This window comes from Cariama cristata, unplaced genomic scaffold (assembly GCF_000690535.1).
Source record: "Cariama cristata isolate BGI_N322 unplaced genomic scaffold, ASM69053v1 scaffold15583, whole genome shotgun sequence".
NCBI lineage: Eukaryota > Metazoa > Chordata > Aves > Cariamiformes > Cariamidae > Cariama > Cariama cristata.
In genome coordinates this window covers 1-11,489 of record NW_009610323.1, presented here as the reverse complement: position 1 = coordinate 11,489, position 11,489 = coordinate 1, and the positions used below count along the sequence as shown (strand labels likewise).

At 53.8% G+C, this 11,489-nt stretch overlaps 1 protein-coding gene across 3 annotated transcripts; it reads right to left on the bottom strand.

Annotated features, from left to right (window-relative positions):
* Positions 1 to 3,988: 3,988 nt before the first annotated feature.
* PTP4A3 (protein tyrosine phosphatase type IVA, member 3) lies at positions 3,989 to 11,229 on the bottom strand. Of its 3 annotated transcripts, XM_009697850.1 has the most exons (5): positions 11,125 to 11,229; positions 9,398 to 9,490; positions 5,341 to 5,471; positions 4,599 to 4,673; positions 3,989 to 4,122 (listed from the first exon to the last, which is right to left on the bottom strand). In XM_009697850.1, exons 1-5 carry the CDS (start codon positions 11,227 to 11,229, stop codon positions 4,005 to 4,007), a joined length of 522 nt encoding a protein of 173 aa, XP_009696152.1. In that variant the 3' UTR covers positions 3,989 to 4,004. The 3 variants fall into 3 exon arrangements, with proteins under 3 accessions (XP_009696152.1, XP_009696154.1, XP_009696153.1); XM_009697852.1 differs by lacking the exon at positions 9,398 to 9,490 and having other exon boundaries at positions 11,125 to 11,220; XM_009697851.1 differs by lacking the exon at positions 4,599 to 4,673 and having other exon boundaries at positions 4,005 to 4,122.
* Between the last annotated feature and the right edge of the window lie 260 nt (positions 11,230 to 11,489).

The window sequence follows — 11,489 nt, the reverse complement described above, 5'->3', positions numbered from 1 at the left end:
TTTGCTTCCTTGGGAAATCTGTTACTCATAAACCTCTTCATCCAAAAGCTCTCAGCCCAAGCACCACAGTGTCAGCCTTATTGCAAGACTCCTAATATGAATTTACAAATGTGAAATTTTTAAATACGCATCACCAGCCCTTTCTTAAAGAAAAAGCTGGCCATTTGCAATGGTCACGTTGCCTGCCTTCCCACCGCTGCCCCCACCACACGCCCCATCCAACTGGCAAACGTGGAGGACAGAAGGGACCCACGAGCCTCTTAACTGAAACGCAGATAAGGGCACACGTGTCCCACCGGTGAGAGGAGACAACTACGAATTCCTGCTCAGATTTATTCCCCGATGCGAGGTTCAGCCATGATTGATTCCTGAGCAGAGCCGACAAGCTCTTGGTTTGATGGTTAGGGCATCTCTGCTTTGCCATCCCTTGGGTCTCCAAAGCTCTTGCTACCAGTTTAGAGCCCTGTCCCTATAAACTATGGAAGGATGGTGGGTTTCCATGGAAAGGATGAGAGTGGTGGCTAGGGTTGAGGCGGTATAAAACCCAGTTTGTGCCTTTGCTTCTGCAGAAAACGGGAGGATAAGGTGGTTGGTTTGTAGCCAAAGCCATGGGAGGTCTCTGTTCCCTACGACATCTGCCAAAACCCAATGGAGACAACTGGAACAATAACAGAGTTGGCAAATACGTCAGATTATTAAGGCTTTCCTTCCAGCATCTTGGCATCTGAGCAGAAACGAGGATTAATGTACAAGGAGAGACCCCCAAACCAGGCCAAACCATGAGCCCTTCTCCGCTTAGGCCTCGCTCTGGTGCTATGTGCCTACTGAGCTCCAACGTCCCCTCTTCCCCAACTGTCCCTAGGGTTTTGTGAGGGAATTGGGCTCTTCTTTGAGATTTCTAACCCAAATCACATTTGGAAGACCCCTCAATTTCCCCAGTGTGTTATGTTCCAGTAACCCTCTCTAGGCTGCAAACACTGAGGAGCTGGTACCTCAGAAGTAGGAGCCAAACTCCGTATCAGAAAAATCCCAAATATTTGGCAGTACAATCCAGAGAAACCTTGGAGCAGGTTCCAGCCCTCTATGCAAGGACGGCAGCTCCTGGGCTGCTGAGATGCCGTGTCCATGGAGCAGCACACGAGAGGTGCCAGCAAGCTCCAGGACAGGAGGGAGATCCCCATTTGGAAAAAAAAAAAAAAAAATAAAAAAAAAATTAGGCAATTAAACTAGCATGGTTTTGTTGTTTTTTTTTTTTTGCGGTCACTCATAAAACTGGAGTACCGGGATGCTGCCCTGCCAGCCAGAGGCGCTCAGGATTTGGCCGCATGGATTGCACCAGGTCAAGGACTGCTCTTACACTAGAAGCTTTCTATTTTTAAGGTGGTTGGGTTGATGCTACATAAAGCAAAGAAGCACTGCAAAGCCTGTCCCCCTCGTGTTCCTCCCGAAACAAACCCACCAAGCTGAGTGTATTCTCATCAGAGCTCAGCACCGACCACTTCCACCATCAAATCCTGCATGGAGGAGGTGAAGACTTCCCATGGCCAAAGGAGGTCGAATTCCAAGCCCCTCTGTCCCCATCCCAACCCCAACTCAAAAGCATTGTGGCTGAAGCCCTCGACCGCTTGCCCTGGGCAATCCGCCATGCGGTGCTCCCATGGGTACGGGTGAGGAACACATTTCTCCTCCTCTTCCCAGGGCAGAAACATCTCCAAGCCTGCAAAGCAACAGTTCCTACCACTCATCCTAAGCTCTTCACAAGTATGGCACAGCCTGTTGTGACTGAGGAGCACAGGGGACCGTGAGGTCTCCTGGCTAAGAGGGACTGGGGCTGTCCCCACCGCAATGCCGAGCCACCTCCTACTGTCCCTGGGGACGAAGCAGCACCTATTTTAGCAGCAGGACACACCTGGCCAGGAAGGGGGACTGCTGTTAAGACAGGATCAGGCCTTTTTATCAGCCCAATTTCTCACCCTTCCGAACCGATGCAGATCCTTTGACCATTGCCTCCTTCTCCACGAGACTCAGGAATCAACAGCCTGGAATGGGGCAGGAGAAACTCAAGGGACAGAAGGCTGTCCCACAACGTGGAGGCATGGACAGGCCCGAGGTGAGCGGTATGACAACTCCAGGGCAATGCACCGACGGTCCCCACCTCACTCAACACCACAGCCTGTCCCACGGGGATGGTCATCCCTGCCGTGCAGTGGGTTGGCTCCCATCGACAGAGGAGTGGTGCTGGAAACGGCTCCAAGCTCTTCCTCCACCCACATGTGGTGACACGAAGTCAGGTCCTACCCTTCTGGAGGTACTGAAGGTGTCTCACCACCCTTCCTCACCGCTTAGCCCAAGAGATGAACCCTCTAAAGCAAATGTCTCTGGATAGTCTACGTTTCGGAAGGCACACAAACCTTTGGAGATACCCAACACAGGGCACTGAAGGCATCTCAAGTTGGACAGTCTAAAACCACAAGATGCTGGATGACTAGCCCTCCTTGCCCCAACAACTGCGATCCTTTGCAGCTGAGGGGGTGAGCAGCACCGAGCCCAAAGGATACCTGGAGCATCCACCAGCCCACGTGTATGCCCTGGTGACAGTGGGTGGCAGCCAGCTGTGACCCAGTGCTGGGGATAGGTCTGGGGGACCATGGGTCACCTCCGGGTTCCACTGGGCAGTGATGGGAGAAAGAAAGGCCAGAGGACGGGTGGAAGACAAACAGGGTTTTTTTAAGTTTTTTTTTTCTTTAATTAGCAAATATCTTCTTATCCTCATCAAAAGAAAAACCACTCCCACACCCCCTATGAGCCCACCGCTCCAGGTGCTGCAAGCGTTCAAAGGCAGAAAGTTGAGAGATGTTTAATGTCCCGACTCAGGGGCAGCTCTGAGTCCACCCCACCAGGGCATGTGCCGGAGGGTTTCGGGGTGCCAGGCACCGTGTTACAGATGTGGGAAAGGCAGGTGCAAAATTTGGTGACGTGCTCTTGCCAGGAGCACCCAAAATCCCCCAGGAAAGCTGCAGCCCAGCCCCTCAGCCAGCAAACGCAGCGGTGGGGGACATGGATATGCCCTGAGACGCACATTGCATCCCCAGGGCATTGCAGCCAAAATTGGGGTCTGCATCACGGCTCAGTGATGGGGACACAACACCAGGGAACCCCCCACCCTGTGCGTTGAATTTGGAAGCTATAAATAAGAGCAGCCCACACTTTGGAGGACCCAGTGCTGACCCTGCACCCCGGCAAAGCTGGGTGCCTCAAAGTCCTGCCACAGTCCCCAAATGTCCCAGCACCTCTGTCTTCACTGCAGCAAGCCCCCAATGAGCCCCATCTGCAGCATCCTGGCTGTCATCGAGGCAATGGGGAGATGGTAAAGTGGCAGAGGAGCCAGGAGAAAGGGAATGGTGCTGGGGGGACGTAGCTCAGGCCTTCCCGTGGCCACAAGGCCAGCACCAAGCTATGAGCCCCCTTCACCTCTCCCTGCTATCACCGTCTTCCCCCCAAGGCCACTGCGCCACCCCCACCTCCATCCCCACTGCTGCAGCCCTTATTTACGGGGAAAAGGTGGGAAAGGATTTTTCTGGGGGTGCTCCGGCCCTCCTGCTCCCCATCCCTTCTCAGCTGGCACAGTCCTGCCTGCATCACTCCAAATGAAGCACCCTTCATCCACCCCTCTCAGTGCAACAGGAAGGGAAAAGGAGGAGGAGGAAGGCGATGAAGAACCATCACGTGAGCTCATTGCCTGCTAATGCCAAGAGTCAAAGGGCAGTGCTGCCTTCCCTCTTCAGGGCTGTAGCTGGACAGAGCAGCCTTTTTCGGGGGTCCGGGAAGACGACCGGGCTGTGGGTGCTGGAACATGTTGGTGATGCTCCATGTCCCCCCACCCCAGCCCTGGCAGTGGGGTGGCACGTGCGGTGTGCGGGGCTGGGCGAGGAGGTGAGAGGGTGGGATGTGTGCGAGTGCCCGGGTGTCTGTGTGCACGGATTTTTGGCAAGAGGTCATTGAGGTTACATGATGCAGCATTTGTTCTTGTGGTTATGAGGGTCCTTAAATCGGAGTCTCTGCTTTGGTCGGTATTTTTCCAAGTACGTCAGCTGCTTGCTGTTAATGGCTCCTCTGCGCTTCCTGCAGGGACAGAGAAGGGCCAGCACAGTCAGCGGTGTGGCAGGACAAGACCCAACCCCCCAAACCCACCCCCATTGGGGTGCTGAACCCCCCCCTGCCTGGAGCAGGAAGAGATTTTGGAGGCTGCAGCCATGTGCATCGTCCAGGGATGGAGACTGGCACTGACCCCAGCAGCTTTTCTCGCTCATCTGCCCTGCCAGTCTCAGGACATGGAGAACTGGGGAGGAAACGTGTGGGGCAGCTGTCAGAAGCAGGGTGCCTGCCAAAACCCCCCAGGGATGCTCCCAGCCGTTGCCCCAGCCTCCTGCAGCCCTGATGCAAAGGCACAGGGTGCTCGATGCCAGCACCTCCCTTTTCCTCCTCCAAAGGAGAGAAAAGCAACCCCGGTGCCCCAAAAAAACTCTGGGACACACTCTCTCCATTCCCTCGGAGAGGGGCTGCCTTCTCCCCCCACATCGAAACGCTGCACGACTTACTGTCGGATGAACTGGATGGCATCTTCGTACTTCATCCCGCTCTCAATCAAGGCCAGCGCAACGAGGACAGGAGCACTGAAAGGCAATGGCAGTGGCGGTCACTCCCCAGCCTTGCAGCCCAGAGGCTGACATCCCGTCCCGGGAAGGAGGGACACGGCGCAGGGCTGTAACGGTGGCATTGCGGGCAACTGCCAGCAGTGGCTTTTAGTTTGTAATTTCTTGCCATTTGGTTGCAAGTGCTGCCCCAAGGAGCATTTTGGGGTAAAACCCCTAGGACAGGGCTGGCGGTTGTTTGCTGCTCTTCTAATGAGCACAAAGACTTTGGAGGCAAATCTATTAGAAAAGCGGAGGTAAATACACAGGCAAAACCTGACCTGTGTCGGGAGGAGCAGCAAAATGCAGCAGCCCTCAAAAAGCATCAGCTCCTGGCTGTAGCGGGAAGTGTTTTGCAAAATTTCCGCAACGAGCTCTTAGCAAAAGCAAAACAGCTGCAGGGTGTTGCCAGGACCGAACCGAGCAACCCAGGTCCCCCCCCCGGTGCCCAGGATTTGGCCATAAGAAGCACAAGGGGAAGCTCAAGCAGCAGAGCCCCCCATCAACACCTATTCCCACTAAGGTTTTACTGCACACAAAAACCCCGCTCAAAGGGGGACTGGGGAAGGGAAGGAGGAGAGCAGGCATGGTTTTCCCTCTCCTCCCTTCATGGGTGGGGTGGCAGCCAGGGTGCTGGGCTCTGACTTACCGCCCAAGGCCAGCCACACAGTGCACGGCCACGCAGCAGCCGGGGTCTTCGCAGAACTTAGTCTTCAACAAGTTGAGCCAATCTTCCACTATCTTGCTGGGAGGAGGCGCTCCATCATCAAACGGCCAGTCCTGCAAGGTGGGGGCAAGGTCAGGGTAAGAGAAGAACGCTGTCAAGACCTTGGGGAAAAACTCAAGGCATTGCTATTTACTCAGGGCCACGGTGTTTGGGAGCTTGGCAGTGGGGAGGTGGATGTGTGTGCCAGGAACGGTGCTCACAACGCAGCTCCACAGGGAATGTAGCGGGTTTTGTGGCACCATCTGGCATGCAGGAATCCCCTGGCCGCTTTGGTTCAGGGTTTGCAGCCGTACGAGTCCAGGTCTGGGGTCCTCCCATCTCCTATGGACAGGTTCAGCCTTCAGAAGCACCTCCAGAATCTGCAGCATAGTCCCCATGTCCTCCTGCCTCTGCAGACCAGGGTGGCCATCACCTGCCTCCTCCCTATTCGGATGACCACACTGAGCTTTGGGGCGATGCAACTCCCATCCTCCTCCCTGCCAGCTCCCGTCTAAATCCAGCGCTTGGGACTGCAAAGCCACTTTGTAGGAAGTTTGAGCAAAGCTGGCTTGGAGATGGCTGAAATCTCAGGGCTCGATGTGGTGCTGAAATTCAGCTTGCTGCAACACGTGGAGGGGAAAGTGAACACACAAGTCCCTAAAAGATGCTCTCGGGACTCCCTAATAGAGCACTAGAGAGAGCCGAAGGGAGGGAGGGAGGGAGACCCCTCCAAAGGGGTCCATTTAAACAGCATCCTTCAGGAAAGGCTTTTAAAGGAGAAAAAAATAAAAGCCCATCTTCTTCTGAGCTTCATCCTCAAGCCGCAGGGACTCAACATCAGAGCTCAGTGATGAAGTAGGTAGAACCGGTGCTGCATTAAACACCTCCTGGCCCTGGGCTCTGCTGTGGGGGAAAAGTGTCCTCTCCCCTTGCCCGTGACTGCATTTTGGGGAAAGGATGGTCTCTCCCCATGGGCACTGGCAGCCAGTCAAGGCTGCACGTCTCTCCCAAAATGGGGATTTCTCTCCCAAAATGGATTTGGCAGGAGGAGCATGGCCAACGGCTGCGCAGCAGTGGGAGGGAGGGATGGGCAGAGCAGCATCACTCGGAGGGGATGCAGCATGGTAAGCCCCGGCACGGGGCCATAATCCTCGTGTTTGAGGAGTGAGTCACTAAGCTGCTGTGCTGGAGTCATCCTTGTGTAAGACAGCAAAAGAAGCTGCAGTGTTTGAACAGGTAATGCGATTTCAGTTGCGCTTTGCTAGGAAAGGAGCGTGGGTATCCTAATGCTTGAGCCAGCCCACCCTGCACAGCCTGCGGCCTGTCCTGCATGACCATCTCCTCCCCGCGGTGCCCGGAAAGCATCGCTGCAGCCATGAGTGCAGGTCACCGGGCTCACACCGGGGATGACACACCATACCACAAAACTGTCAAATCACGGAATGGTTCGAGGTGGAAGGGACCTTCAAATATCATCTAGTCCACCCCCCTGGCCATGGGCAGGGACATCTTTCATTAGATCAGGTTGCTTAAAGCCCCATCCAACCTGTCCTGGAACACTTCCAATGATGGGGTATCCACACCTTCTCTGGGCAACCTGTGCCATTGTCTCCCCACCCTCATCAGAAAAACTTTCTTCCTTATGTCCAATCTAAACTTACCCTCTTTCAGTTTGAAACCATTGCCCCTTGTCCTGTCACTACAGGCCCGGATAAAAAGTCTTTCTCCATCTTTCTTATAAGCTCCCTTTAGGTACTGAAAGGCTGCAACAGGGTCTCCCTGGAACCTTCTCTTCTCCAGGCTGAACAACCCCAACTCTCTCAGCCTGTCCTCACAGCGGAGGTGCTCCAGCCCTCGGATCATTTTTGTGGTCCTCCTCTGGACTTGCTCCAACAGGTCCATGTCCTTCTTGTGCTGAGGACCCCAGAGCTGAAGGCAGGACTGCAGGGGGGGTCTCACCAGAGTGGAGTAGAATGGGGGAATTCCCTCCCTGGACCTGCTGACCACGTTGCTTTAGGATACAGCCCAGGATATGGTCGACTGTCTGGGCTGTGATTGCACATTGCCGGGTCATGTCCCATTTTTCATCCACCAGTACCCCCAAGTCTTTCTCTGCAGGGCAGCCCTCAATCCATACTGTACTGATACTGAGGATTGCCCTGACTCATGTGCAGGACTTGGCCTTGTTGAACTTCATGAGTTCTGCATGGGCCCACTCCTCCAGCCTGTCCAGGTCCCTCTGGATGGCATCCCTTCCCTCTAGGGTATTGACTGCACCACTCTGCTTGGTGTCATCTGCAAACTTGCTGAGGGCACACTCAATCCCACCATCTACGTCACTGATGAAGAGATTAAACACTACTGGTGTATCCAGTACAGTATATCCATCCTGCACCGTAAACCTTTCTACAGTGAAACCCACACAGCATCAATTCTCCGGCAGGATTTCGTAGAATCATAGAATCATAGAATCATTATGGTTGAAAGAGACCTCAAAGATCATCAAGTCCAACCGTATACCTGATGCCACCATGTCCACTAAACCATGTCTTGAAGTACCACATCTAAACGTTTTTTGAATACCTCCAGGCACACAGAGGAGCCAAAAGCAGAGGAAGTGTCCAAAACACCCAGGGAGGGTGTCCAGGACAGGACCACCATACATGTGGGCACCGCGATGGTGGTTGCTGGCACCCAGGCACACCACACCAGAGTCAGGCCTCGACTAGCTTGTACCTATCCCCCAAAGAAAGGGACAGGATATATAGTCTCTATACATACACATATCTGATATAGGTATATATAGAGATCTCTCTGTATCTGCATAGATATACGTATCCATCCATCCAGAGGGTGTAGATATCTGTCTACATGATATACCTCATATAATTTCTATATAGTTATAGAAACATATATAGCAGTTATATAGTTTCTATATAGTGTCTTATATGGTTTCTATACCTAGGATATTGGTATCTCCCTATCTAAAACATATCCCAGATACAGATCTCTCTCTCTCTAAGATATGTAGAGAGGTATATATATCTTAGATACAGAAACTCACACTGGAGGACTCCAGTCAGAAACAGTGTAAAAGGCAGAATTTGGTGTGTAACTGAGCAGATGTGATATCCTCCTACGTACAGACTCTACACGTAGGATACAGCTATCTTTCTCTGTAAGATACACCTTATAGAGACATGGCATCTATATCTAGAGAGGTCTGCATCTGGAGGACCTGTCTCTAGAGAGACGTAGGATCTATTATCTCCCTATATCCCAGAGGATCTAGGATATAGCTCTCTAGGATATACCTTACCTAGAGAGAGCTATAGAGAGGACCTACACACAGAGGACCACCCCAGGAGACACGAGGCACTTCCAAACCCCTTTTCTAAATAATGAGCAGAGCTTCACTTTCCAGCTGGAGCTGAACTCCCTGGCAGGGCAATCACGCCTGACATCATCCCCAATTACTTATCAGCCAAGATGCAGCAGCCCAGGCAGCTGCCTGCTCTGCCTCCTTGCTTTTTCCTCCTTGCTGCCTGCTCCCTTTCAGCCCCCGGAGCTGCACCAGCCGGCTTCTGGAAGAGCAAAAAAACCCACACCCCCCTCTCTCCCCGGATAAGATAACGCTGGGGGTAACAGGAACCACTCGCATCTTCCACGTGGGATCAGGCACCCTCATCCCCTGGATGCTTTAAAGCCGGAGCAACAGGCAGGGAAGGCAGCTACCGACCCAGCCGTGTTGAGTCACAGTTTCGGGTGCGTGGGTAGCGTTTTCTTTTATTAAAGCACCAGCCCCATCTCAGCCCGGGGAGCACTCAGCCTGCCTCGCTCCGAGTATAAAGCTGGGCTACAAACCCTGCTCCTAAGCAAGTGTGATGCTGCTTTGGTCTATCTGAAACGCAGGGGCTCCAGCAGACCTGAGGGATGGGGGTATTTAAGCACAAGGAGGGGGCAGCTCCCGTCCCCAGCACCCATCCTGCTGCCCACCTACCATGACGGTGATGCCGTCCTTCTCCAGGGGGGTCTTGTCATAGGTCACTTCGCACACTCGCACAACCGTGGTGGCACCATATTTCTTCAGGTCCTGGGGTGGGAAGGAAAAGGAAGGGTCTGATAAAACCCTGCCAGTTGCACTCCAGTTAACCCCAACACATCCGAGCCCTGCTACGACCACATGGACTGCTACGGACCCTAAAACAGCACCGTGCCCCAGCTCTGGACCCTTGAGCAAACCACCCCATGGTACACCCAGCCCGGGAAGCACAAGGAAACACGAAATCCCAGGGCACCAAAGCCACATGGCCACAGTAGGATTTTTACCCAGCACCGTCACAACTCCTTGGAGTCACGAGCACCAACAGGGCTCTTTATTTTTAAGCCCCAATGGCCACACCAGCAGGGATTTTACACCCCAAGCAAAGAAACATCCCCAACATGGGTACAAGTCCAGTGAAGGAGACATTATTTGTGCCCAGTAGAAATGCATGGAGGCAGCTGGGGGGGTCGTAGTGCAACCTGCCGACCACGCTCAGCATCTTGCAGATTGCTCAGGGGCTCCTTCTTGACCTCGTTGCCATACCCCGTCATCGCTCCAACGCGATACAGGCTTGGGCGTGGGACTTGGGCTGTTTCCAGCGTGGCTTGTCGCCCGCTATAAGGATTGCCCCTGGATTACGTGTCGGCACGCCGGCGTACCGGTGTGTGAGATCATCCCCTTCAATGATCCATCTCCTTCGTTCCCCATGTGCGCTCACCAGACCACGGTAAACCCCCACACACTCGGCAGCTTAGCCAAAAATCTAAGAGGCTGGAGGAATGGGGAATTTTTCCCCCTTCCCACCGGTGCCATCCCCATTGCCTTGTGCACAGTGTGCAGGGTATGGCGAGGCTGTCCCTAAATCGCAACCACCTTCCCGTGGCTCTCTGACCTGGCAGTGCTCACGTGTGTTTTTTCGGGTGTGCATTGGGGGGGCTTCCTTGGGCTTGGAGGATGTCCCTGGTGACGTGGTTTAGGTCTAAGGCAAATACCCTTTACCAGACTCGAGCACAGCCCCAGGTCCCCCCGCAAATGCAGTAACATCCCGAAACGACTCCTCTAAGCAGAAGCTGCTTGTGCCGGCTCGACCGAACCTGCAGGACACTGTGTTGCCCCCAGGCATTGATAAAAAGAGTAAATCGAAGCCTTTTGCCCCAGACCGTGGACATGCATCCATTAATTCCCCCCTAACTTCCAGCTGCTGCTGGTGCTGGAGGCAGCGCTCCCAGGCAGGGCACCGTCGCTGGTTCATGCAACACCGAGCCCTCCAGCTCCTTGTGCACTGCCCAGCACACCCTGGGCATTGGAAAGATGCTGGGATATTTGGGATGAGAAGTCCTTATTGAAGTGCTGGGAGATGCAGGGAAGGTTGCGTGCATCCATGTGCATCACTGCAAAGCCCCTTGACGTGACGTGCAGGTGGAGGTGGCAAGGGATGCCAAGAATGGGGAATTCTCCTCCATCTCCACTGTGCCCAAACACCACACTTGGGGTCCTACAAAACATCCTAACCCAAAAGCTGACCCACCGCCCTGGGATGCGACAGGGTACCAGGGTACCAAGGGGATGTGCTGCTGCCTCATCCTACGCAGGGCTGATCCCTGTTGCATCTCAACATTGGCTTTTGGTTCCAAAATGTGCAGCGGGGTCCTGGTCCCTCCCGTCCAGCCTCCCCTCCTTACCTCCAAGAAGGTGCTGAGCGTGGCATTGGTGGGGTTGTGAGTGATCAGGAACCTCATGTTTTTGTAGCAGACCTCCACTGGCGCAGGGCGGTTCATCCGGGCCATGGTGGGATGGGAGGAGGGTGAGGTGGTGCTGACAACAGTGGGGGAAAAACCCAAGAAAAGCGTGGCGAGGGGAAAAAATAAAACCCAACAACCCCTCTGCGCTTAAAAAATAAAAATAGAACAGGATCGAGAACTCAATATACAGACGTTGTGCAAATAATCCCAGCTCTTGGGAGCGCACCAGCTTCCTTGACACACTGCAAGCCCCCCGGTGGAAAAAGCCAGATGGGAAAAAATAATATTAATGATAATAATAATAA

Bases quoted from the DNA above. Each gene is read 5' to 3' on its own strand.
- PTP4A3 (XM_009697850.1), bottom strand. From the start codon at position 11,229: ATGGCCCGGATGAACCGCCCTGCGCCAGTGGAGGTCTGCTACAAAAAC. The intron at 9,491-11,124 runs GTAAGGAGGGGA...TTCCCACCCCAG, and splicing joins CGCTCAGCACCTTCTTGGAG to GACCTGAAGAAATATGGTGC. The intron at 4,123-4,598 runs GTAAGTCGTGCA...CTGTCCCTGCAG, and splicing joins GCCATCCAGTTCATCCGACA to GAAGCGCAGAGGAGCCATTA.